At 39.7% G+C, this 27,732-nt stretch overlaps 1 protein-coding gene across 1 annotated transcript in view; it reads left to right on the top strand.

Moving 5' to 3' along the window:
• Nucleotides 1-27,732, top strand: part of Nhe2 (Na[+]/H[+] hydrogen exchanger 2) — a 100,846-nt gene that overhangs the window by 27,190 nt on the left and 45,924 nt on the right. Inside the window, 5 exon segments of the mRNA XM_019052378.2 lie at nucleotides 11,650-11,913; nucleotides 17,755-17,951; nucleotides 21,271-21,343; nucleotides 21,346-21,526; nucleotides 24,209-24,426. Of these exon segments, the coding sequence (XP_018907923.2) occupies nucleotides 11,650-11,913; nucleotides 17,755-17,951; nucleotides 21,271-21,343; nucleotides 21,346-21,526; nucleotides 24,209-24,426 (933 nt within the window).

The following is a 27,732-nucleotide window of genomic DNA, read 5'->3' as shown; positions in this document are numbered from 1 at the left end:
GTCCCCTTTTTCCGGCAAACAAATTTTAGGAGCTAATAATGAAGAAATATTCGAGTTGAGATTAAAATATACAAAAATTAACATAAAATATTCTCTCTGACATTATTTGAGATATATTGTCATCACTGGTCCATAAGAAATACACGGGAAAAAGACGTCAACTTCAAATGAAGATTTCCCGCTTGAAACGCAAAATGCTCTGGGTGGTTGACATTTTCTTAATCCTCAGATATCCAACTTCAATTCTACCAAAAAGGTCTTGCGACTTTTTGCGACTATCAGAGATATTTGAAGTTAGAGTTTGGGTGCTTCTCGTTGCTTTTACATTGTTAGCATAGGGCTAATTCTAGGTTGCCAACTTAGAATGAACTTTTCTCGAAAAATACGCAAAAAATCCTGAGATATAACATTTTCTTATTCCTCGAATGTTTTACTTCGATAGTGCCAAAGAGTTTTCCTATGTCGGTGCTACTATCTTCATTATTTAAAGTTAAGTGTCTTTTACCGATTTTTGTCCGTATCGTCCATAAGGATGCCGCACTTTGCGCCGTGGCGTGGAACGCTTCGGCGCGGCGGCCGGGCAGCGCCTACAAACCTAAGGAGATACTTCAAGCATTGCGCAATGCGTGAAGTATCCCTGTTAGGTTTGTAGGCGCCAGTGCACGTTTAGCGCTGCCCGCTGCCATCGATCACGTGGCTCCGCTTTGTGTTAGGCTCTAATATTTTACCTCACGGAGTCAGCATTTTTCAACTCATGGTTCAACCAACTTAGAATGAACTTTTCTCGAAAAATACGCACAAAATCCTGAGTTACAACATTTTCTTATTCCTCGAGTGTTTTACTTCGATAGTGCCAAAGAGTTTTCCTATGTCGGTGCTACTATCTTCATTGATTTAAAGTTAAGTGTCTTTTACCGATTTTTGTCCGTATCGTCCATAAGGATGCCGCACTGTGCGGCATGAAAAAGCACAGAGATCAACCCACGATTCACGAAAGACGTTACTCGCTTTTAAAGATCCAATTGAAAATGCGCACGCTAGCGCTATTTATCTCTCGCCTGGAATGAGTATAGTAACTGTTCTAACTGTTGCAAATAGCGATGCAAGTGGGTTTAAATTACACATACGGGGGTGTAATAAAATAAATGGGAGTGAGAGTTTGCCAGCCCTTAACCTTCGACGGAGATCGTCTCTCAACTGACCTATTTTGAAACTCTCCAACTTCAGAATGTCTGTTCGGGATGAGAGTGGTACTTTGAGTTTCTCCTTTCATTAAATTCCTGCCAGTCGCGAGGTATCCGAAACGTCAACTTCTGCAATTCCGAGAAAGTTGAGAATAGACGGATCTGTCTGAGTCCTCTCCGAACTTTACCATTTGAACTGCCGCGCGATCGAATAACACCACAAGATTGTGTTCGAATCATGATCATGTTTGATCCATCACATTCGGTTCGGGCAGAATAGATTGTTCGTTTGGCGGGAAACTTTTCTAACATATCATTAACGTCGGTTCTTTTACTCCTCAAATTTTCCTTTTTTTGTCACAGTTGTATGTCAATGCGAAAAAGCTCGCATTATTTTGCGTCAATATCTCGATCATCGTACGTCAACTTTTTACATCTTGGACTTATAAACAACGAGAGGTAGTCAATCGGTGCTTTTTAAAAAATTCCTGTAAGAAGTGCTCCTCAAATGTAAAATTTGATGAAATTAGCATCAAACTTTGCATTTTAAGTACAAAAATTGCATGTCCAGCCACTCCCATCCAATGAATCGTTTCAGCGAGCGTAGTAGGAGCTTTTGAACTGTAGTTTAAATAACTTTTCCCTATCTTGGGGGGGGGGGGTGACGGAAAGTTTTATTTTAATCCGAAATTCATTAATTAATTGAAGTCGCTCCAAAATTCTTTGCCAAGTCGACGATTGGCGAGGCTTGCAGGAGCGGAGCTAGGAATATTGGCAACACCGGGTTTCCTCCCTTTAAACCTATGTTGAATCGATTCTTGTCGGAGCACCTCGTCTCTCGAAGAATCGATATATTTCCAGAGGTTTAAATGGAGAAAAAACAATGTTGCCATTTTGCTGGATCCGCCAATGGAGGCTTGCATTTTTTCAACGAGCGTACTGAAACGCTGCTCCTCGATATCGAGAAATTGAAATCACCTTAAAAGGTTGACTCAGTGACCTGCATCAAGCGGATAAAAGCTTTGTAATTAGAAGAGAATAAAAAATCGAATCCATTCGCGAAGGTGGTCTTGACAAAATTACGCGTGTACCAAAGCGCTTTCATGAACTTTTTGTTGCTTTTTAGAATCCTCTTTGTGAATGGCTCCTCTATGTTCCTGACGTCCAAGCCAAGTTTAAATTTGCAGTGACATATTTTTGAAATGAATTTATAGCTCTCTAATTAAGGCTTTGGTATAGGAGGACAATTAGCTGAACGGATATATTAGTGAAGATAGTTCTAAAAACAAAAAACGTATGTACCATAGCGCTTTAACAGACTTTTTGTTGCTTTTTATTAAAACCCTCCTCGTGCATGGTTCCGTTGTGTCACCAGTGGCGTGGCGTGCTGTGCGATTCATCGATTGATCTGCCATTTAAACCCATGGAAAAAGATCGATAGACAGGGTGTTCACAACGAACACCTTAATAATCGACTCTTTACCATAGCTTCAAATTGGAGGATATCGATAATCGATCATTCACGCCACGCCACTGCGTGCCATTGACGTTGAATTGACTTAAGAATTTTCAGTGACGTCTTTTGGGGATAGATCTGTAGTTTCCTAAATGAGAAGATGTAAGCACATTCCATGTTGCAAAATTTTCACTGGAAATTGGTATTATTACTCTAAAATTATGGGCCTTTTTCAGTGAAAATTTTGAACTGTTTTTACGGATTAGAAAACAGCGAAATTTTGGACGGCAAAAAATTTGCAATTTAGAAAAAAACTTATGTACACAGGGAAACCAATGGCAAATACGTTCTAACGAACGTTCGTTTCTAAACTGAGCCAGATATAGTAGTTCCTAATCGCAAAATGTAGTCCAAGTGGCATTTGAAGTTCTCCTTACAAAATTCACACAAAAATTATGTATAGGTTTTAGAGTATTTCTATTTTATCGGAAGGAATTTGACAACGTCTAGATATTGATACGGCGTTTTTTCCCAGTATGGTAGTATACCCAGGTAGCAAATTAAAAATATTTTATGAAAAAAAAGTTAATAAGAAAAAAATGTAGACAATATAGAAAAAGTATCTAGCATTATGGAAAGTAGACAGAAAATTTAAAGTGAGTGTCACTATTCACCAAAAAAATAGGTCCATTTCCTGTCTACAAAATGAATCTATTTTCCGTCTAGAAAATTGATAGGGCTATTTCCTCAAGAAAAAATATTCAAAAACCTGATGGGAAATAGAGAAAAATTGGATATTTTCTTTATCTACTTCTTAGAAATTTAAAATTCAGAAAACAGATAGAAAAAACACAGAATGTTGACAACAAAATTGTCTGTTTTCCTTGTATTTAGTGTCCGGAGTATGCACAGAAAATAGAAGATTCTTTAATAATTTTCTTACTTCTATTTGATACATCTACACAGAAAAAAAAGTTCGGTAACTCCGAACTAGTTAGGATCATATGGAACCACGATTTTGTTCGGTACACACGACCGAATTATTCGGTCTGCTCAGCCGAACTGTTCGGTCCACTGAACCGAACCGTAAGAATTTATTATGGTTCGGTCGCACGAATCGAACAATTCGGTTGAACTGACCGAATAATTCGGTTGTGTGTATACCGAACAAAACCTGGTTCCATATGATCCTAACTAGTTCGGATTTATCGAACTTTTCTTTCAGTGTATTTTCTTTTCGTTTTCTTTCTATTTTATTTTTCTACCCGAAAATAGACAATTTCTAGATTAGTGCTGGACAGAAAATAGAACCCCGTGCTACTTGAGTAGTTCTAGCACATAAAGGTCGAGGACACGACGAAGATTCCGCTCGTATTTTTCGCTTGTCAATACGATTATTGGGCTGATTAAAAGTCGCAAATGTCAGACGTTGGATGAGGTTTGTGTGTTATTGGAGCCACCCCCGACAGACCGACACGCCTTCAAGGTCGCCGCTATTCATTTACCGCAGGACAGGGCCATGTCGTCATTATCGGCAACGGAATCAATTATTATCTGCCCCTCTTTCATCGCCGCGCTTATGTGCTCGCCAACTTGGCGGCTTTGCCTGAGATAACAATATTCACTTCTGTTGTTAACTTTATCGGCCATACTTTATCAAATTTTGAAATTTTTGTAAAACTTTTTCTTACCGATTTTTCTAGAAAAAAAAGAAAAATCGGTAAGAAAAAGTTTTACAAAAATTTCAAAATTTGATAGCAATATTCCTCATAGACTCATTTAGTATCTACGTCATTTCGATATAATATCCAACCCTTGGTTCAAATCATAACAAACTAAAATGATATCGTGTACGAATTCTTCATGAGTGAATTGCGTTAATTTATTGAAATTTGATCATTGACCGGTCGTAAATCACTTAAAGACTCATTAAACGTGAAAAATTTCGATTATTAGAAACACTTGGACACATTATACCACTATTGTGCAAAGGGCGCGAATCAGAAATAAGGTTCTGTGTTTGTTTACATTCGAACCAAGGGTTCGATATTATATCGAATGACGTAGTCACTAAACGTGTTTGACGCAATGCGTGAAGTATTCATGCAGTCTTGTAGGCGCTAATATGTGTTACACGCCGGCCGCCGCGCCGAGAGCCTCTCCTTTTCATCTCAACTCCTCGTCGATCATCATTGCTCTCTGCGCCGCACCGTTCCAGGCCAAATTGCGTGTTTGATTTCTCTTTCAACTCGACTAATTAAAGGTGTTGTCTCTTTTTTCACCAAAAGACGACAAAATTAGAACTTACTATATACTCTCTGGAAATGAGAGATTCTGACGCCTTTTCTCGTTTGTAATTTTTATTCTGAATCCGATTTTGCTCTATACCCACATTTAAACTATTGCAAAATTTGCCGCCATGAGCCGCGACCTGTGTGGCCACCCCCTAAACGGTCCGGCCCTGTACAAATCAACGCAATTTAAAACGTATGACAGCATTAATACTAAATAGTATGACATCACATTTGAAAGCATTCATTGTGAGGTTTAATCTGAAACTACCATGACGGACGCCTCGAATGCTAATAAATGTAGCGTTATTCCTCAGTACAATATCTAGCATCGGCTCGGCAGTTCGACTTAAATAGGCTGTATTTATGGTAAAAGGAACTATATTGCACGCAAACCCTGTGCACATAGTTCCTTTTAGCATAAATACGCCCCAATAAGCTGTATAATTTATGCTAAAAGGAACTATGTTGCACGCAAACCCAGTGCACATAGTTCCCTTCAGCATAAACAGTCCAATAGAGCTGTGGAGTTTGATGTTATAGAACCCCGGGGGCCCGAGGGAAAAAGCTACCGCAGCAGACACTTTCAAGAGATGAGGTCGGTAAAATTGAATTTTTCCTCTCCGTAGAATTCAATCAACTAGCCAGAGACGGCACAGAGGACTCGGAGAAAAAAAAGAAGCCTCGTTTCTCCGCATATCGCTCCCGAAAAATTAAGGTTTTACATGTAAAGGTCACACATCCGTTGGTTATTGATAATAATAAATCAATCACCGTTGAGTTTTTCGTGCTAGGGAAGACGTCGTATGAATATTCGAATGTTGCCAAATTCCCTCCAGTACAATAGAAATTTTGTACAAATTCATTAATTTTTCATAAAATGTTATATATTAAGAATCCGTTATCTGTTATTATAAGAATCAATACTCATAACTGCTCTTAAAAAGTAATGTTTTATATGGCAAACTTTGGAAACATTCTAACGTTTATGTGGTGTTTTTGCTTAAGGTGATTCGTCAAGCTCAAATGACGTGGTCGAACTGGCATGCGGTATATCGCATTAATTACGTCAAAAATCTGCCGAGATTTTGAATTTTTAGCAAAAACAAGGACGACAGCCCCTATGCGCATGAGCCTGAAGAATCATTCTATACCCAAAAATCAGCAAAATTCCGAGAAATGAAAGCAGAATAGTGTTTGGAAAAAAAGCTGCCAGCGTGCTAGCGTGCGAGTTTTAGATACAGAGCTACAAATACAGAGTAAAAAGAAAGATCAGACAGCGAATTAAAGAGAAAAGAAAAAAATTCGAGTTTACACACAGGAAAAGTTAGGAGAGACGTATTCAGGATTCGCTTCTTAACTTTTCTCCCGGATCTGAGCGACATTAGCAGCATAGAGCGGAGCATTGCGAGTTCACGCCTCGCGCCATCGCGCCTTCAATTTTGCAGATGCTGCAACACGGACACCCATCAAGCACGAATAGTTGTATCTCTGCGCCTGCCGTATTAACGCGCGTCCTTTCTCGTGCTCTATTTCAATGTTGTGTTGATTCTGTTCGTCTTATTTTTAAAGTGGCGCTTCAAGAGCTACACAGACATCCATCGAGCACGAATGCACGAGCGCATTCAACAAAAATAAAACGAAAAATTGAAAAACTTTTTCGCCGTGGAGGCCGTACAAGAAAATGATCAAAACATTTTTTAAAAAAGACTCACTTGCACGTCAAATCAATTTAGTTGCACTATAGTTGCACTGTCGCAAAATAATTAATTTGACGTGCAAGTGAGTCTTTTTTAAACAGTTTTTGACGAATAGTAGTATCTGCCCTGTCATAACTAAGAGCATTGCAATGTTGCTAAGATTGTGCAACTTCTTTTATCTTGGAAAAAAAACCTGATTATCCATTGACAGTTTCTATTTTACTCGCTGAAAACTGTGGATCTAAGACAAAAATTACCATGTAAATTTCATATTTTTTCATGATTTTTATTATTTTGCTGCAAAGGATGAATTTGCACAATCTTACCATGATGCAATCCAAGTAAGCACGGAAAACTCACACTGGAAAAATACATTGGATCTAGAGTCCAGACTCTTGAGGCCATTGACAAGAAATAATACTTTTGATTCAATCGAATTTTTGCTTGAATCAAAATGAAATCCGCTTAAATTAAGAGGCTTGGTTCTTGATTTAAGCTTGATTGAATCAAGAGTACTTTTTCTTGTCGATGTTTTTAAGAGTCTGGACTCTAGATCCAATGTTTTTTTTTCCAGTGCATGATCACTAGGAGTCTCGATTAAAAACGAAAACGCAGAATCAAGTATTTGAAGCTCGACAAGGTGAAGCTTAGTCATCGGAAATTGAAAAAAACGGATAATTCAGGCGCCGAGTTAAATTATGAATTAGCCGTCCTTCTTTCTACGGGGGATCCGGGTGTCGGGGGAGTGACAGCCAGCTCTGAGTCGTGAGCCCTGGCCTGGAGGCGCTAACTCTGCCGGTCGATAACTTAACGGACCGGGGGGTATCGCGTCTCTCGTGGCACTCGCTAAAACTGCAACTGCAACTCCTGTAAATGCAAAAATTTGGCAGGGGAGGAAATTAAGCCTCCATTGTTCTACTTAATGCAGTCCTGCACTGTCCACTGTAATTCGGCAAGCTCCACTTACAGCGGGTACGCGCGCAGCCTGCCGTCGCACAGTGGATTGTGTCAATTGGAGAGGTCGGACATGAAATTTATGACTAAAACTGCAAATTTTAATGTTTATTTCGTCACATTTTAAATTTTAAAGGGTGCTCCTGAAATAAAATCTCACGAGGAAACCAATTTAACCACTTTTAGAACCTCAAAGTTTTGTAAAAACAGAGTTATAAGCGTCTAAAGTTTCCCAATTTTGTCCGACCTCTCCTATTGACTCGATTTATTGTGCGTCGGTGTAAATCGATGCTGTTTTAACCACGGCCCATTTATTAACACTCGGAAATTAAGCATTGGTGAGGCGTTAATCATCTGCTATCGACAGAAATAACGAATCGATTATGAAGGTGAACATTCTGGTAATCGATACTTCTCCATAGGTTTAAATTTCAGGTCGATCGATTCATCGTAAAGCACGATACACCACTGGAAATTAAGGGCGTCCGATTTCGCCAAGCGTAATTAATCCACTGACCTCTGACACTTCTGAGTCTGTGCCCAGGGCTATCAAATTATCGCTTGAATGGAAGCATTCAGAAGCAAAGGGGCTTTATTCTGCCGTGCTACGGCAAAACGCCGTATAAATCTTCAGGCGTTGCCAAATTTCCTCTGTTAAAATACGAGTTTATTGGGGGAAACTGTAAATATTTTTCTTCCAGTTTTTCAGGCTATTTTGTTCGCAATTCAATCTAAAATATCTGAAAATTTCAAGGCAAAATATGCATACATTTCGTCAAAAATACATAATTATCCGGGGAAATTTGGCAACTCTTGAATGTTCATACGGCGTTCTTCCTTAGCACGGCAGTATTTGCATTGTAACGTTACGGTGTTTCACCTGATAACTTATTCGAAGGGGCGAGAACCGAAGGAACTCAATTGCATTGCGAAAGTTTATCCCACGACATGTTTTTTTATTATTCTTTGACTCTCCGTCAAAACACAATTTAAATTGACTCCGACTTCTACAAGCAAATTCTCGACCGTCTTTGGGAAAATGACGAAATTTTTAAGACAATTTTTGACAAATCACATTGAAAAATCAGGAAAAATTCAAATGAAAATTTGAAACCACTTTTGAGTAAATAAATACATTCTCTTATTTATTCTATTGAATGTTACCTTTCTGTAATGGAACTAAGCATATCAGATTCTGACCTTTCCAATTGCATTGATTTGGACCACGTCTTGCAATGTATAGGGATTTTCTTTTTTTGGTTTTTTGTAGCTAAACAACGTATGCGCCATTGATTTCCCTATATATTGTATTTATTAGTTTTTATTGACGAGCCAAGAATAGAAGTTCCTAATTGCAAAATGTGATTTATCTAGTTGTTCGCAAAAATTGGTGTTTTTAAGTAAAACGCTTGAGCATACGAGTGATGTAAGGCTCCAACTCGAGGTTCTGATGAATCAAGCTTCCAAGATAAATTACACTGGAGGAAATACTTCGTTTCTGCTGTGCAAATTTACCCAATTGTCAATTATTACTTTTTTACGTGACCGTTCAAGGGAAAAAGATGGTAGTGCATGCTGAAATATTCAAGAGTATCTTGAAGCATTATTACTAATTCTTAGGGTTACATTTATTAAGCAAGTCTGCATACAAAAAAAGCTCAAACACATCATTTAAAATCAAATTTAAGTCAGTCCGTAGTTCAGGTATATCTTTTCCTATAGGCGTTCGCAATTTTCTGGAACGTCGAAATTACTTGATTATCAGGGTGATACAGAGTAATTTGGTAGAATATTTTCACCCCAAGCAGGACACAGAAAGAACGCTAAATTAAAGTTTGTCTACAGGGAAATAAAAACGTCAATATTTTAGTATTATTCGACGGTGAAATTCTGGACAGCTGTATTTCGAGTGCAGTGTTTCAAAATGTCAAAATGTCCTCTTCTAATTCATTTTCCTGATAGAGAACAAATCAGCATCATTTCATGACATTTTTACAAAATATTTTTCTCGCAGAGAACCAAACTAACGAAAGTTCTCAAAATACGACAATACGACATCGAGTCTTTATCCTCTGAAATTATGAAATATTACAAAAAACGTGCAATGCAACAAACTGAGATACGGGCATTGGGAATTTTATCGACAATATATTAAAAGAAGGGAATTTGACAACGCTACATAGAACAGCCTCGAGCTAAAATTTTTCCTGGAAGTTTGCCTCGGCATAAGCTTTCATCCAAGTCATATTGCATAAACGCATTCCGATAACTGAAAAAGGGACGATTTTCGCAAAAGCTCTTTGAAAGGGACGTCCTTTGAGGAAGAAATAAAGAGAAAACTTCGTAAAAATTAAAATGTCTTTTTTCAAAGGGAGTTTTGCAAGTTGGTAAGTCTCTGAATCATTCGACCTCGAATTTTAACGAAAGCCTGAACGTTGAGAAGTTATGTCAAAGTCACTGTAATCACTCGGACAGTCTAATGCAAAACATTGACATCAAAGTAAACGGAGCGAAGTAAAGGAAAATTGGAAATCGTAAACTTTTTATATAATCAGACAAACGACTCGCTACAAAATTAATAACCATTTGCACTTTTTGACTATCCTTGATATTTTAATTATTTTGTCGTAGGATTCGATCAAACGGTAGAAAAATTGGATAATATCGGAGTATTATATTTAAAATATGTTGAACATTTTCTTAAAGGTGTCGTATTTAACGGCGTCTTTGAGCAGATGACTTGCCATAGCAATTCACGCGAACAGTTCGGCAATTAATTTCGACTTCCTCAAACTGCCAAATCAATTCCAAAACTTAAACTTACCAACTTATTAAACCATAAAACTTCCAAAATTAATTGCTGCAACCAACGGACCCGGAACGCAGTAACTTTTTCGAGTCTTGTGCTTCGCTTATTCATCAAGTTCGTTGAATTTCCTCCCGGGCTAGGTAAAATGATGATCTTTACAGCAAGTTAATGCTACTAGACAAAGTAAAGGTTAACTTCTACAAGACATGCATGAAGTACACGATGAACTTAAGGAAATCATCCAAAATCATCTTAAAACCCTCACAATTTTCAGAAACAGCAAATTTTCAATTTTCGCTCAAAAAGACCATGATTACCGTAGATTAAATCAGTTATCGAAAACAACCCGCAAACTGGACCATATTTTGTAATTAGGAACCACAATTTCTTGTTCAGTTTAGAAACAACGTATCTTCCATCATTTTCCCCATGTTCATAATTATTTTAACGAATAAGCTAGGATTGGAGTTCTTAACTGCAAAATGCAGCTCCAACTGGAGCTTGATTTCAAACACATTTGTTTCCTCCTCAGATACAAAGTAGCTCTAATCTTGCTCCCCAAAGAGAAAAATCAGTTCACGGTGAAATTTTTCTAACGTAAAATGAACCGAAATTACTATTAGGATTTGACTCGAGTAGGCTGCGAGTGCTGCGAGTAGTGACAGGTGAAAAATTTCACTTTCGGGGAGACATCGACGGCGAAGCTACCAAAGCATGTACACTGAAAAAAAAATCTCGGTGTATTTACTAAGAAAAGGGTAAAATTACCAAGAATTCAGGGTTCTATTTAATCCCAGTTTTTTCTTGGTAAAATTACCATTTATGGAATTGGTAATTTTATCGAGAATCTCGGTAAAATTATTGAACTTTCTCGGTAATTTTCCTGTACCTTGGTAAAAACGCCAATATTCTTTATCCACTGTGGTAGAATTACCGAGATAAAATGGCAAAGTTACTGGGAATTGATTACCAATGAAAGTGGTATTCTTACCTGAAAAAAACAGTATAAATACCGGTTTTTAGGTAAGCTTACCAGTCTATCTTGGTAAAATTACCAATAATTGGTAAAAAAGTGAGACGGTAAAGGTACCAACGGACCTTGGTAAAAACGCCGAGAATTTTTTTTCAGTGTATTCCCAGCACGATCGTTGACACCATGCAACGTTACCGAATCTGTGGATGTAGACTACCTGTTTTTGTGTAAATTGTGCTTATATATTTGGATAGAATTGTAATGGGATATGTTTACTTGCAGGGTTCCACATGTCGCCGGGCCTGAGCAAGATCTTCCCGGAGTCGTGCCTGCTGATTACGGTCGGGGTGGCCATCGGGCTGTTCCTCTTCGTGACGAGCTCCCTGCACATCTCGCCGCTGACCCCGGACACGTTCTTCCTCTACATGCTCCCGCCGATCATCCTCGACGCCGGCTACTTCATGCCCAATCGCCTCTTCTTCGACCACATCGGCACCATCCTACTCTTCGCCGTCGTCGGCACCATCTTCAACACTCTCACCATCGGTAACCACCTTCATTTACTTCCACCACACAACATATCGAGGCGTAAGTTGGCAATCACATAACTCGTTTGCGACGTCTGAAAATCTCCGCCTCTATGTTATTTTTTTTAAAGGAAAGCGAATTGACATCATTCTTTGAAGTTTATGCAGAATGTTTTTCGCACAGAGAAGAGAAATCACGGCAGTTTTAAAGAATTGCCGTCGAGTAGTTTTCCATTTAAAAAATAAAGTATGACGAGAAGTTTGCGACGTCGCAAACCGAGTTATGTGATTGCCGACTTATACACTCTCGATATGCAACAATCCGTTGCAATAGCAATAATTTTAAATTTTAAATGCAAGGGCAACGTGAGCTGTTTGGTTCCCTCTCTCTACCTTTTACAAGTGATTCAGTCAATACGCAACTGCCTCAGGATTCTCAATGACATAAAGATTCACCAATATGAAATTTTCGAGCAAGAAAGCTTGAAAGAGATCTGTGCTATCTGTGCAACACCTCTGTCGTGAAATAGTGGTGAAGCGCCGGGCCGTGCCACTCCGCGGCGCGGCGCGCAATTCGCGTGACACGCGCCCAGGTGCCTACAATAACCTAACAGGATACTTCACGCATTGCGCAATGCGTGAAGTATCCTGTTAGGTTTGCAGACGTCGCACAATCAAACACATGAAAGTCATAATAGAAAAACAATTCTTTTTTTGAGGTAGTTATTTCTTCCTCCCCCATTTTTTGCCCACTTTTTCAACAAAACTGATGCTGACTTTCAGAGTCGATTTCCCAGTTCCGATCGGAAACAAATTATTGCTATCTCAAGGTTGAAACCACTCAGTGGGAAGAGGGGCGGAACCCTTGTTAAAGTCAGCCACTTCCTGGAAATCAATAATAATTTGCAGAAACTCTTGCACGGTTTTCGCCTCTAACACCAAACACGCGCCATAAAACCAAAGCTAAGTTTCCACTCTACATGAGGTTCCGTGACCTTTAGTTGACCTTCCTTTTTTTAAATATATAGAAAAATCCCCGCGAGACGATAACGAGTGGGCGGTCCTATTTTAATCCGACCTCGCCGTCGGGGGCGAGGAAGCCATGCCTTATCTTTATGAATAAAATTATAACCGGTGGTTGATGACACCTTTCACATTCGCTGCCTACTTTGTATTCCAGCCGTAGTCGACAATCAAAGACCAGCGAGAATTGACTTACCACCTAGATAAGGAGGTTTGTTATTTTATTACCCCACCCCGCGAAAAGTGATGAATAATTCCCGTCACAAACCAAGCGCGGCGTTGCGCTTCATCGTTATTCTGTCGTGCTGAGGAAGAACGCCGTATGAACATTCAAGAGTTGCCAAATTGCTCCGAAGAAAACATGTATTTTTGAAGAAAATTATGCGTATTTTTTCTTGACACTTTCGGACGTTTTAGATGAAATCGTGAACAAAATTGTCAAAAAAAAATTGAAGAAAAATATTCACAATTTTTCTAGTAAATTAGGTTTTTATTGAAGGAAATATGGCAACGTCTGAAGGCTCATACGGCGTTTTTCCTTAGTGCGGTAGTATTGTTCGCTCTTTCAGTGCTCGAGGGAACGCCAATGCCATCCACTACTTTGATAGGGTTGGCTTCTTTTATATTGAGAAATACACCCGCGACTTTGAAGGGGTTTTCCAAATACACACATCATATCATTGAGGAATTTCCTACGGTAGCTCAGGCTGCCATTCTAAATGGTAAAATAATTCCTATTGCGACGGGGCGTTGAGCGCCTATATAATCATCGAAAAGGTTCCTTTGATTTAACATTATTGCAATAAACCTTAAATGAATTGCATTACACCAATTATATCGCAAACTATGCTGCTGAATTTTCGCTGAAAGTTTGTTAAAAAAAGCTTGGTGCAGCAAAGCAGAGCACGCATTCCTTGTCCGTCAAAACTTTCGGGATTCAGAACTTTTTTGTTCCAATTTCTCCCATTCCATGACCGTCAAAAATTCCGGGATTCTTTTCCGATTTTTTCAAAAGTTCCGGAAAATGCGGAAGATCTGGAACATTTCGAGAATTTCAAAAGTTCCGGGAAAATTTAGGGATATGTAAAAAGTTCCGGGAAGTGGGAGCACCGGACCAGTGGCGTGGCGTGCTTTGCGATATATCGATTGATCTGTCATTTAAACCCATGGAGAAGGATCGATTAACAGGGTGTTCGCAGTGAACACCTTAATAATCGATTTTTTACCACGGACTCAAATGGGGAAATATCGATAATCGATCATTCACGCCACGCCACTGCACCGGACTGTTGCGGAGAATGGTGGGTGGAGGATTGAGGGGCGAAGCAGAGATCCGGGGAATCTTGGCACAATTTGACTAACCTTCACGTTCACGGTCATGGAAAGAACGGGAGTGAGTGGGCGAGGGGGAGGGCTAGGGGGTGGTGCTTGGAACCTAATCCCGACTCGACTTAATTCGCCGAGAAGACAGTAAGACGATTACGACCGGAGCGGACCGGTGAGCTCCTGAGCCGCGGCAGACAAATGGATTTGATCCCGACTCTGGTTCAGGTGGCCCCCGCCCGGGCGCCCGTGGCACCGACAGGAGAACCCAAAATTTCGCCAAACTTCCTGTCAACCGGAGCCCCTCTCACCAACAACCCTCGCTCCGAACGCTGCCGGGCTAAGGAAAAACGCCGTATGAACCTTCAGGCGTTGCCAAATCTCCTTCGAGAAATTTCGAATTTTCGGGAATATTTGTTAACTTTTTTCATCCAATTTTTTGAAGCATTTTGTTCGTGATTTGGTCGAAAGTTCCTGAAAATTGCAAGGAAAAATATTCATAACTTTCCTCAGAAATGAATATTTTATCGAAGGGAATTTGCGGCAACTCTCGAATGTTCATACGGCGTTCTTCCTTAGCTCGGCGGAATACACCCCTGCCGTGTCCAGGAGAACAGAAAAAAACTATCCTACAAACTCCGCGCTAAATCCACCGCCTTTAGCAGAAAGGAACCAAGCCACATAATCCATTGCCAAATTTAATTGGGCCATTCCATTTTTTACGCAAGATGACGTTTGTGCGGATTCATTTGAAAATTTTAAGGAATTTCCCTCGTCCTATGCAGGACTTTCACTAAAATTTTCACAAAATCTACACAACCATTTTTATGTAAAAAATTAAATTTCCACATTAAATTTGGCAGTAGCTGATGCGGCTTGGTTCCATTCTGCTTAACGCGGTCCAAACATCGATGCAAGACTAAAGCCTATGTCACACTATCAAAATACTCCATCAAAATATCAAAGTCAGTGGTTGTGATTGGCTTATTCGATGACTTGGACCAATCGCAGCCCTTGACCTTGACATTTTGATAGAGTGTTTTGACAGTGTGGCACAGGCTTTTCAGATGGGGCGGATATTCGGCAGAATATCACAAGCGCCATTTGGGATTACCTACTGTGTTGTCGGATATCTGTAAATTGTCTTAATTTCGCCAGAGTCCATGTCAATCGGAGCCGTTTTTCCCAACAATCGTCGATTGAACACACTCCAAGACCTTTTCTCCACTCCCCAAGGGGCTTTTTCACGGAATTTGTCCCATGGAAAAATCCCGCATGCGAAGTCGGGAAAAATATTGAGTTAGTCAATATTTTTCCCAGTACTAAGTATGATCCATGTACCTTGTGTAAAGATATCTGAGACAAACTGAGAGAGGAAGAAGAGGTTATAGCAAAGTAAGCGAAGTTTTGTTATTTTGAATTTCCATATCAAAAGTAGATAGTTTCTGCAGTTTATTAAAATTAACATTTTAGCGGGTACGAACTTTTTTCACCATGAAAAAAAAAAAAAAAAAAAATCTACAACCAGCGTCCGCCCGTCTCAGAGGAGAACTTATTTTTCTCACAACTCGTTTTTTTTGCCTAACTAGATGCATTTGGTCAAGTGGTCGGATGATTCTAAGCATCAACTATTTTTTGAAATATTGGGCTAGTGTGAACAATGTGGCAACATAGTGCTAGGGCTTGAATGGTGTCTCTGTGATATTTTGCCTCGAGAAAGTCGAGTTTCCCCTCGGGATTAAATGAACGTCTCCTTTCTGGGACGCTCCATTGTCAGCCAATAAACAGTTTCTGAAGTAGGCTTTTCAAGTTTACTAGGGATGAAAGAGTTTATACAAACAGTATATCTACTATTGGGCACAACATTTAACTGAAAAAGTCAAAAGCGCAATTTCATTGTTCAACTAAAATCACACTTTTGGGATGATCCATACTGGAGCACATTATCTTTTTAGTTTGCATAACGGCCAAAACCATTGAAAATCTCACAGGAGCAAACATACAACTATTTGAACTCTTGCGCAAGGCGTGCGGTATCATTCGCAGTTGAAGGCTTTTTCAGAGTTTGCGACGCTCAGCATTAGCATAGCGGTCGTGGTCGTGCAGATGTCATGTGACGAGTTTTTTCAGCACTAAAAATCAACGATACAAGCTTCTGACTTGTGGGAAGTCGGTTAAATACGACTTAAAATTTAATTTCATATTGATTTTAAAATGTTTACTGAGATTCTTTAGAATCCTCTGGCAAACTTTCAAGGACGAATGTTGCCTCAGGTAAAAACACTCAAAAAAGATACGTGCTCTGTTTAAATGTCATTGACTTCTTCCTAGCCAAGGAAGAATACTAAGCTTTTGGAAAATGATCACATATTCTGTAACGTATAGGTTTAAAAAATTCGCTAAAAAATTATCGGATCGAATCAGATTTTTGCGCTAATGCACTCCCTCATTTCTTGTAAAATCCCCTATCGCCAGCCTTCTCCCTTCCGTCTCCTTTCAGGCGGAACTAAATCAAGCATCTTTTTTGAGAACCTTTCTTCTGTGACGCTGTCAACATGAACATGGGGGTGGGTCATAAGCTGCTTGGTCGTGACGTCGAATACTGCCGTGCTAAGGAAAAACGCCGTATGAACATTCGAGAGTTGCCAAATTTCCTTCGAAAAAAATGTTCATTTTTGAGGAAAGCTATGAAAATTTTTCCCAGAAATTTTCAAGAGCTTTAGGTGAAATTGCGAGCCAAAGTATCTGAAAAATTGTAAAAAAAATATTCATAGGTTTACCAGGAAATCCGTGTTTTATCCAAGGAAATTTGGCCACGCCTGAAGGTTAATACGGCGTTCTTCCTTAGCACGGCTGAATACGAGGTCTTTTTAAAGTGAAGTGAAATATGATAGATGCTCTGCAGCCCGTGATAAGATATACAATAAAAAAAAACAATTTAAAAAGCGGATAACAAGGCTAAAATTTCACGTACACAAAACCAAAACGTTTCGGCTGAAAATTCAGCCATCCTCAGTTGGATGAATCAAAATAAAAATGGTTAAAAATCTAAAATAGTACCTGATAAGTACCTTTCAATTGGGAATGTTGTTATCATGACAGAAATTTTGATAACATAGTCAAGAAAAAACCTTTATCAAACCTTTTTTAGGACCTTCATCTTTAATATTTTTCGATTTATTTTTTTTTTAAATATTTTCTTCGATTTTTTTGTATTTCAATTTCTTCTTGACTATGTTATCAAAATTTCTGCCATGATAACAACATTCCCAATTGAAAGGTACTTTATCAGGTACTATTTTAGATTTTTAACCATTTTTATTTTGATTCATCCAACTGAAGATGGCTGAATTTTCAGCCGAAACGTTTTGGTTTTGTGTATGTGGAATTTTAGCCTTGTTACCCGCTTTTTAAATTGTTTTTTTATTGTTTAAATTGAAGGTTTGTGTTATTTTTTCTCTGATGGTGGGTGAGTGGGTGTTGGGTATTTGATGATGTTGTCTGTGGGTTGCAGGTGTCTCGCTGTGGGCGGCCGGGCGGCTGGGCTGGTTCGGGCTGGAGACGCCGCTCCTGGAGATGTTCCTGTTCTCGGCCCTCATCTCTGCCGTCGACCCCGTGGCCGTTCTCGCCGTCTTCGAGGAGATCCACGTCAACGAGATCCTCTACATCGTCGTCTTCGGCGAATCCCTCCTCAACGATGCCGTCACTGTCGTGAGTATCTCACCGTGTTTCAAGTCCAATCCCCACCTCAGCAGCCTCATTGTTGTGTGCTGGTTACACGCTCAAATTCCCATCAATTTCCGATCAAATAGTGACTGGTGCGCACCATCTACCATCAGATTTCTGCTGCCTGCAAAAATTTGATGGTAGATGATGGAGATGTAGGGCTCATCCTTCATCTGATTTCCACACAATCGTGCTTATTTCATGCTTATTTCAATTGACACGCTCTTTTAATTAATTTTACTCATCAATCTAGATAACTATCTACCGGCACCTTGGTCATCATTTTGATCGGAATTTGACAGGAATTTAATCGTGTAACCAGACCATTGAAACTTGACTGCTTTATCGGCAAGATAAGATAAGACATAGCCCTACCTGCGAGCTGATTGTAGAAATTGGTAGACAAAGCGATAGACGAAGCAGACAAAAAGGATATGGAGGGATCCTATTGGTGGAAGCGGGTGGTTGCACTGGACAAAGGAGGTAGATGATCGACTAACTAACGACAACCCAATGGAGACCCGATAGTTAGTCCCCCATTTTCTCCCTTAGCCTATAGGAACCACCCATTTCAACCAATACGATCGCTCCACACTCTCTAAGTCCTCTTTGTCCAGCGCTTTGTCTACCAATTTTAATAATCAGCCCGTTGCTCTGCGTAATATATCAATTTCCGATCCTTGTCGTGCCGACATAAATTTCAACAATCTGGCTGCAGGTCTACATGTACCACCTCGCCATTTACGTAGTATCAACGACTGCTGAATTTTTTTCTTTTTAGTATCTTGTACATTTTAAGAAGACAACTCTAAAGAAAATTATTAGAATGTTCGTTTCAGGAAGCCCTGTTTAGGTATTTTTTTTAAAAGTAAAATTTATGAGAGGTACGCTTCAAGTAAAAAAGTGATAAGACAGACTTAAAAATATTAACAGTAGCTTCTCAGCACTGAAGTGTTTGAATTTTTTTTTCCAAGAAACTCTGAAAAAATAACTATTTTTAAAAAGACTTTCGTCTCCAGCGACGCTAAAACTTTTTAAAAAAATTGTCGTTCATGATACAAATGAAGTGTGCATAAATTGTACAATACGAGGATAAGAGGAGTAAAACAACACAACTCTAAAAAAAATCTCGGATCTTGATAGAAATTACTTTAAAATTGGGGAAATTGAAACGGGTTCGAATACAAGCCCATCGTCTTTTCACACAGAAAGTGTGGTCCTATCTTTTTTTTAAAAAACATTGGCACGTTTTTGGGGGCTCGAGAAACCAATAGCTAAAAACTTTTGAATAAGTTAAGACGATCAATTATTCAAACAAGTCGTAAACATGTTCCGAAGCGCTAGTTTTACACCTACCCCGCCTGGACTTTATACTTTGAGTAGTTAGTTCTCTAAGGGAGAGGGGGAGAACGGACGATAGAACGGCTCAGCTAAGTGGCATACGCTAACCATATTTTATATCTCTAGGCTAGGCCCGTACACACGGAGTCAAGCGATAAATAAGTATTTATCTGACAGCTAAACTGCTCTCATAGAACGATGACTGTCTCCGCGCTGTTGTTTACATCATTTATTACAGGCTTCTGCTGCGGATAAGGAGCCTCTTTATTTTGCCCTCCTTTTCCACTCTCGAGAAGGTACCATCCAATTATAGTTTGTTACCGAGCGTTTCTCCTCGCGCCGTTCCCACGGACCCTTCTCCAATGCAAATTTATTAGATTTCAAACGACGGTACCCTCTCTTAATTGAGGCACCACTTAGGCCACATAGTTCTTTTTCATGAGTCTGTCTCCGTAATACCGTTTTTTTTCCAAAACAGGGAAATTGGCTTTCTTCCTTTGAACATTTGCACTCAGCTTCAACATTTTATTTTTTTTATTATGGAACAATTCTAGCCAAGAGTATCACTGATGAAAAATAAAGTGATGTTCGTAATCTCAGAAACCTACGTTTTTTGGTGAAAATCTCGGAAGAACTCGCGGTTTAAAGGAACATTAAAATCCAAATTTGAGTCAAATAGTCCGAACGGAAGTTTCACTGATTTTTCTTCTGACTGAACTAAAAAATAGGTAAATTTTTAGATAGAAATCGGACGCTCATATTCCTGTCAAAAATTGAGGGGTTCGATTCAGTTTTGTAACTGCGGAAAGAAGTTACCTCTATGCCCTCCCCCCCCCCCCCCCCAAAAAAAAAAAAAACCGAAACATATGTCCATAGTCCAATTTCTAGTAGTGCGGTAATGGTGTCTGCAGCGAGCTGATTGTTGAAATTGATAGACAAAGCGATAGACAAAGAGAACATAATAAGTGTGGAGCGATCCTATCGGTTAGTTTGGGTGGTTCTTATAGACGAAGGGGGTAAACGATGGTTTAACTACAGGGTCTGCCGTGGGTTGCCGTTAGTTAGTGAGTCTATTACCTAGCCTCCTTTGTCCATTGCAGCCACCTGATTCCACCGATCGGATTCCTCCATATCATTTTTGTCTTCTTTGCCTATGGCTTTGTCCATAAATTTCAACAATCAGCCTGCTGGTAATGCATGTCCGTTTACCGATTAGGTACAGTAGAATAAGTAGGGGGAAAACGGGAAATAAGGCTAAAATACACAATTAATAAAACGAACGTTTTAACTCAATACTGATCTCATTTTAATCGGAAATACAATAAAATAAAAAAAAAGACAATGAAAATCTGAGCCCTAACATGGTGAGGATCAATCCAGAAAAAGTGACAACAAACCATTGTGTATTTTAGCCTTGTTTCCCGTTTTCCCCCTGTTTTTTCTACTGTTACCATTGTCTCTGGCTATACTCTAAAAATTTGTATCTGTCGCAGCAAATAGTAAAATCAGGCATTTTGTCAATGCCCAGGCAAATAGTCAAATATTCTAACTTAGATTGAAATTCTGACTCTTTTCCTCATTTCAGACAAAATAATTCATTGCTCCTGCAAGAAAAAATTCTCAGTAAAAATTTGCACAAACAATAGTATTTTAAACACTTTTAGCTCCGAAGAGACACTGATCTTGACATTTTCAGCATTTCGTAAAATACAGAATTTTTGGAATTTCAACTTTAAAAATATGAGAGGCAAATGAAGAGGAAGAGACAAGAAGAGTTCTCGTATATTTGATGAGTTATTTTTCCAAAAATAATGAAAAATCGTGAGCTCTCTGCCATAAATTCACAGTATTTGTAGACCGTCAAAATTTGACTATCTGCCTAGGCATTTGACAAAATGCCTGATTTCACTATTTGCCTGCGACATATCTATGGTTTGACCGATGACTCGGCGGGTGATTCCAGGTGCTGTACCACATGTTCGACGCGTACACGGAGATGGGCCTGAACAAGCTGATGGCTCGGGACCTGCTGGCCGGGTGGCCTCCTTCTTCGTGGTGGCCATCGGCGGGACGGTCATCGGCATCGTCTGGGGCTTCATGACCGGCTTCGTGACCCGCTTCACCAACGAGGTCCGCGTCATCGAGCCCATCTTCATCTTCGTCATGGCCTACATGGCCTACCTCAACGCCGAGATGTTCCACATGTCCGGCATCCTCGCGTGAGTCCACACCTCTCGTTACCGAAACAACTCATCCTATTAGAACATCTGGATTGCATTTTGCAAAAAGGAACCACTAGAGTACCTATAGCGAGAGTATAGACAGTGTGAAACTCCGAAAATCCATCAGGCCTTCACCGATGCCTCCGCGAATAAAGTTAGGGCCCAGAAATGCAGCCAACCTATGAAATTTCAATATCCAGAGCGATTTATTAATACAATGGTTACAAACCATCGTTACTAAAGCACGTATTTGACTTACTTTTTGCATAAATTTTACTCATTTTTTGCGGAAGAACGCTCATTTATGTAATCCTTGCCATCTTGGTTAGATTGGAATCTGCAGACTGCTGCAGACTGGCAGTGAAATTTTGTGCGTTAAAAGTTGGTTAGAAGGTGGCTGCACTTTTGGGCCCTAAGCTCTCCATGAAGCGATCTGTCATACTCTCGCTATACAACTCTAGCCAAAAGGAACCACTAGCATTGCAATGATGCTAAAATTTGCGGAAATCGTGAAAAAGTATGAAATTTAGATGGTAATTTTTGTCTTAAATTCACAGTTTTTAGCGAGTAAAATAGAGACCGTTAATGGATAATCGGATTTTTCCTCGAAGACAAAAGAAGTTGCACAATCTTAGCAACATTGCAATGCTAGTGGTTCCTTTTTGCAAAATGCAATCCATCTGGACGTATTTATGCTAAATGGAACTATGTGAAAGTGGAAAGATGGGGTGTGCTCGTTAGTGCCCGGGCCATAAGAATGCATGGGAATTTAAAAGCACCAGTGACGTCAGCGGCAACCAAGGGGACTGGGCAGTGGGCACGATGGGGAGATCGGTGGTGGGACTCTCATGAGCCCTGTCCACAACGCTCTTGTTACATTTCCACGGCTCACGACTTAGCGCTCAGTTCCTTTTGATTTAATGTCAAACCCCGCTTTTCCTTTTTTTCAAAAGGAACTATATCCACTTTTACATTGTTTCTTATCCAGCTCCCACGAGCATACCTCATCTTTCCGCTTCCACATAGTTCCTTTTGGCATAAGTACGTCCATCTTTGCTCCCAACATCTTGTAAAACAGAAATCTAATGTCGAGAAAGATATTTTAGAGGTCAAGTCTGATTACAGCTTGGATACATCACGTAAAAAGTAATTGGCTGGAGAAGGATGCTTCGCCTTTAAAAAAAATTCAGTGCAGAATAGGTAATATCAAGTCATTGATAAATAGCTATTCTCATATTTAGTAACATTTTCGCAAAGACTGCGGATGTTAAATTTGCGCCGAGAATCTGAGCTGCAGGACCCTACTTTTGGACGTATTTATGGTAAAAGGAACTATGTCGCACATGAAACCTATGCAAGTAGTTCTTTTCAGCATAAATACGTCCAATTCGCACTCCCCCGCATCCTTCAAACAAGAGACAGATGATCTGTTGAATTTTCAATCAGAAATTGTAGTTTTCTTCACCCTGGTAAAAATTGGCAGTAGAATCTATGTTCCAAAATACCATAGACCTACAGCCGGCTATAAGATTTCCAATAGCTTTTATAGCCGGTTATACAATTTCTTATAGCCTTTTATAGCCGATGACGATTAAGCAACAGCCAGGCGATAAAGTGTATGCTAAACGTTACTAATTACGGATGCTAGGACTTAGTGAGTTTTTGGACTACTGCTCTCTTTTTGGGCTGTAGTATCTTGATTTATTTTGCCAGGAAAGCTCCGTACTTTTGGTGGATGCCTGCCATTCCTAAAATATTAGAGCGTCTTCCATTTCTTATGATACTGTGCAATACCTCTGGTGTGAAATAGTCGCTTCAAGCGCCGTGGCACGCTGCGGCGTGGCAGGCGGGCAGCCAGCGCGATCAACACGCATCGGCGCCTACAAACCTAACAGGGATACTTCACGCGTTGCGCAATGCGTGAAGTATCCCAGTTAGGTTTGTAGGCGCCAGTGCGTCGCCGCTCCGCTTTATGTTAGGCTCTAATATTTAATCTGGCGGAGTCAGCATTAATCAACTCATGATTTTGAAATGTTTGCACACTCTGTATGGATTATTCTCATTTTAATTGATGAAAAAAATATGTATTAAAGGAAAATATAATGAGTGTTTTGTAAATATTAAGGTGGTTCCGTATCAAACTTAATGATTTCCAAAGCACACGAATTTCTACACAATTTCTTATAGCCTTTTATAATCGATGGCGAAAAAGCAACAGCCAGGCGATAAAGTGTAAAGCCCGGCGATAGGAACTATAGCCCGGCTGCATTTTTTTTATCGCTTCGTATAGCCCGGCCGTATGATTTTCTCCGCATTCTACAGCCAGTTATATGATTTTCTGTAGCCTTCTTTAGCCGGCTGTAAGAATTCCTATGGTATTTTAAAACGCAGCTCTTATCGCCAATTTTTACCAGGGCAGATAACGCAAAAAATCGTATAGCGCAGAGCATGCCCTCCTAAAAATGCCAAGTAGGAATAACTGGTGAAGGATTAAATAAATTCCTGCGCATTGATTATTGAAGGAGACAACGGGAAAATGAAAAGACGTACCTGCATAGGGAAACTAATGTGTGTTTGTCATTTCTAAATTGAGCCAGAAAGAAGGATACTCGTTGTAAATTGAAGTTGTATACTTGTGTGATGGGAGTTTTTGACTTATAAATTGGGTATATTTTGTAGGATTACGTTCTGCGGGATCACGATGAAGAACTACGTGGAAGCAAACATATCGCACAAGTCGCACACGACGGTGAAATACGCGATGAAAATGCTGTCCAGCTCCTCGGAGACGGTCATCTTCATGTTCCTCGGCGTCGCCACCGTCTCCGACTCCCACCACTGGAACACACCATTCGTGCTTTTGACAATAACTTTCTGCTCTCTTTACAGAGCGCTTGGTAAGTAAATTCACTATCTTCTTTTTTCCACCCTGGGGTGGGCTTATCAACTGGGCCGGAGAGGCACGGGAGGGAGTTCAACTTGCCGTTCATTAATTGGATTGCATTTCGCAAAAAGGAACCAGGAGAATCGCCGTGTTGCTAGGATTGTGCAACTTCACCGTTGCCAGAAGACTACTGTAATCTCGCAAAAATATGAAATTTACGTAGACATTGCTGTCTTAAATTTACAGGCTTTAGCGTGTAAAATAGAAAATTTTTGTAGATCATCAGGTTTTTCTTCGAAGACAAAAGAAGTTACACAATCTCAGCAACATTGCAATGCTCTTGGCTTTCACTTTTGCAAAATGCAATCCAATTCACTATCGCGAGGGCTCTCCTGGATGAAAACGTGATGCCTTAAAACAATAATTTTTCTTGCCGATACCAATCACTGGTAAATGAATTAGGATTCTTTAACGCGATTAGAATGATGTATTTTTGAAATGACTAATATCCCTGCGCGTAAAATATTTAATGGAAGTTTCTCTTGATGTATTTATACATTTTTCTCAGTTTTCAAGAAGAAAATCGAGTTTATAATTCTTCAGTCAGTTTTGCTAGAATTTTCTCTTTTTACCCTCTCATCGAGCAATTTACACCTATTTCCAAATCAGTATAAATATGCCCACCTATGACGAGCGACCCCTTTTCCGAACAGAAAGGATACTTATATTACTCGCAAATTTATCATAATTCAATCCATTATTCAAGATATTTTGCGCACAACAAACTACACACTCGTCTTTCCCAATGTTTTTATATCATCCTATTTGCTTACATTAGAATATCTCAAACAATATTTTAAACATTCACCCTGGAATATATTTTTCCATGAGATAGGGAACAAGGGTACCCGCCAAATTTCTCAACTGGACTGAAATAACGGGGCACGTAAACAAAGCGACTTTAGGCGCCATCGGACGGAATCCGGGGCATTCAAATCGAGCACTTGACTGCAACAGAGAAGGGGGGGGTGGGGGTTTCTGAAGATTTATTCACGAGGAAGAAAGCCACGAAGCGAACATGTGTACGGTGGCGGGACGGCGGTTTTTATTCGGTGCCCCGATTCCGCGTCGGGTTGCCGATATCCCCCCGGAATCCCCGATAAAATGCGGGCGATAAATTTTGTATTTTTCCCACGGTCATTCTGGGAGCCCAACGCCAATGGATTGCGCCCTCCCCTCGATTCCATCCCCGAAATATCGAATTGGCACTCGAAACGCGTCACTCCCCGTTCCGCTCCCCGCCCGAGCGGCGGCGCAAAGTGGGGTCCGAGCGGGAAAAGTGGAAACGGATGTCCCCTTGCACTGAAAAAAAATTCTCGGCGTTTTTACCAAGGTCCGTTGGTACCTTTACCATGTCACTTTTTTTACCAATTATTGGTAATTTTACCAAGACAGACTGGTAAGCTTACCTAAAGACCGGTATTTTTACTGTTTTTTTCAGGTAAGAATACCACTTTTATTGGTAACCAATTCCCGGTAACTTTGCCATTTTATCTCGGTATAATTCTACCACAGTCGATAAAAATATTGGTGTTTTTACCAAGGTCCAGTAAAATTACCGATAAAGTTCAATAATTTTACCGAGATTACCGAGAAATTTACCGAGATTACCAATTCCATAAATGGTACTTTTACCAAGAAAAAACTGGGATCAAATAGAACCCTGAATTCTTGGTAATTTTACCCTTTTCTTAGTAAATACACCGAGATTTTTTTTTCAGTGTGGAAAAAAGTAGAGTCCCTTTATACTGAGAGTAACGACAATGTGAATCCATTTCTGATTGGTTCCCGTATTTTAGGCCTCCACAGTGTCACAAACGGGAATTAAGAATAATTCGAAAGTGTTTTTTTTTTTTCAAATTTCAACTTTTACCCCTCAAAATGCCAAAAAGCCTCACGTAAGTGCCTCGCACGTCACCTTTCAAATAGACTAAATTAGGAGGAAGCATAAGAACTGAAAAGTCACTATTTTTCGCTCATACTAGAGACATAATATGTGTCATTAGTTCATTACCAAGATGCCTTAGGCAATTAAATAGGTAATTTATGGATGAGCTAGAGACAGCGGTCTCTGTTGCAATATGAAGTAAAAATGTAAGCCTCATTGATGAAACTACGCAAGTAAGAATATCTCTTTTTATGACACCAAATAAATTTCCAGCTAATTAATAGTAGAATGCAAAAAAAGTGCATTGTAAAATTGCCTTGTTTTTTTCTTTGACAATTTAAGGATTTTTTTTGGACAATATATTATGCGAAAATATTAATCGAAGTTCTTTGGAAAATGTAAAATAATAGAGGTAATTTTAAAACACCGCCTTCGAGATTAATATTTTTCCGGTTACGATAGGTACTTGTATTATAAAACACGAACACCCCTTTGAAAAGGAAACTCAGGGCCATTTCGAAATTACGTAATGTTCCGGGAAGCGAGTGGATGTCTCCGCTATATGAAAGCCCAAGGTAATGGGACGAATTTAGCTGAAATATTGTGGGCCAAAATTTTTACGTAAGTATTTACGAATGTATCAGCTCATTTTACATAGTTCCATTCCATTTGATAAGCAGTTCCTCGAATTGTCTTTTAAAACGAACTGATGATTTCATGAATTAAAACTAGTTGCAAATTAAATTATTTATCTGTAGAACATTGAAATTAGCCAACCAATAGACCACTGGAAAAGTGCCAAAGAGGGGAGGATTTTTTAAAAAATAAAATAAATTTTAAAAAAAAAATCTACTTGTGGCGCAGTGACGTTGGATTATAGCGCTTGAAAAAGTACATTCGTAGAGAGATCAAATTGCAGATACGCTTTTATCTCGTGAAATAAGCTAAAAAAATCGGCTCCTCTTTGATAAGCATCGTCCAAGTAATCCCGGGCTCGGATCCACTTAGCGGCGGGGAAACGTGGAATTAGCGCATGGCTCAATGTGTGAGATGTAAAAAAAGAGGCGGCACAGAAATGTCGGTCAAAAAGAAGGGGCAGAGATAAAAGGCTCCATATGCCCTCGCGGCAATTTTACGCCTCGCGATAAATTCCATGCCAAGGCTCATAGCCAGGAATTTGTTTGAAGAGGCTTCAACTGTGCTGAGGAAGGACTTAAATCCTCTTATCTGCGAAAAAACTGCCGCTCGCATGAGATACTTTTATTTAAGCCCGAAATGTCCGCCAAGGCTCCTCCCGGGATGAGTCCTTTAGGCCGTATTTCTATCAAACGGAACTATGTGCATTAAGACATGAGCCCTGAGACCCATAAG

The sequence above is a fragment of the Bemisia tabaci genome, chromosome 4 (assembly GCF_918797505.1).
Source record: "Bemisia tabaci chromosome 4, PGI_BMITA_v3".
NCBI lineage: Eukaryota > Metazoa > Arthropoda > Insecta > Hemiptera > Aleyrodidae > Bemisia > Bemisia tabaci.
Note: the sequence above shows the minus strand (reverse complement) of the source record. Positions and strands in the feature narration are given on the sequence as shown.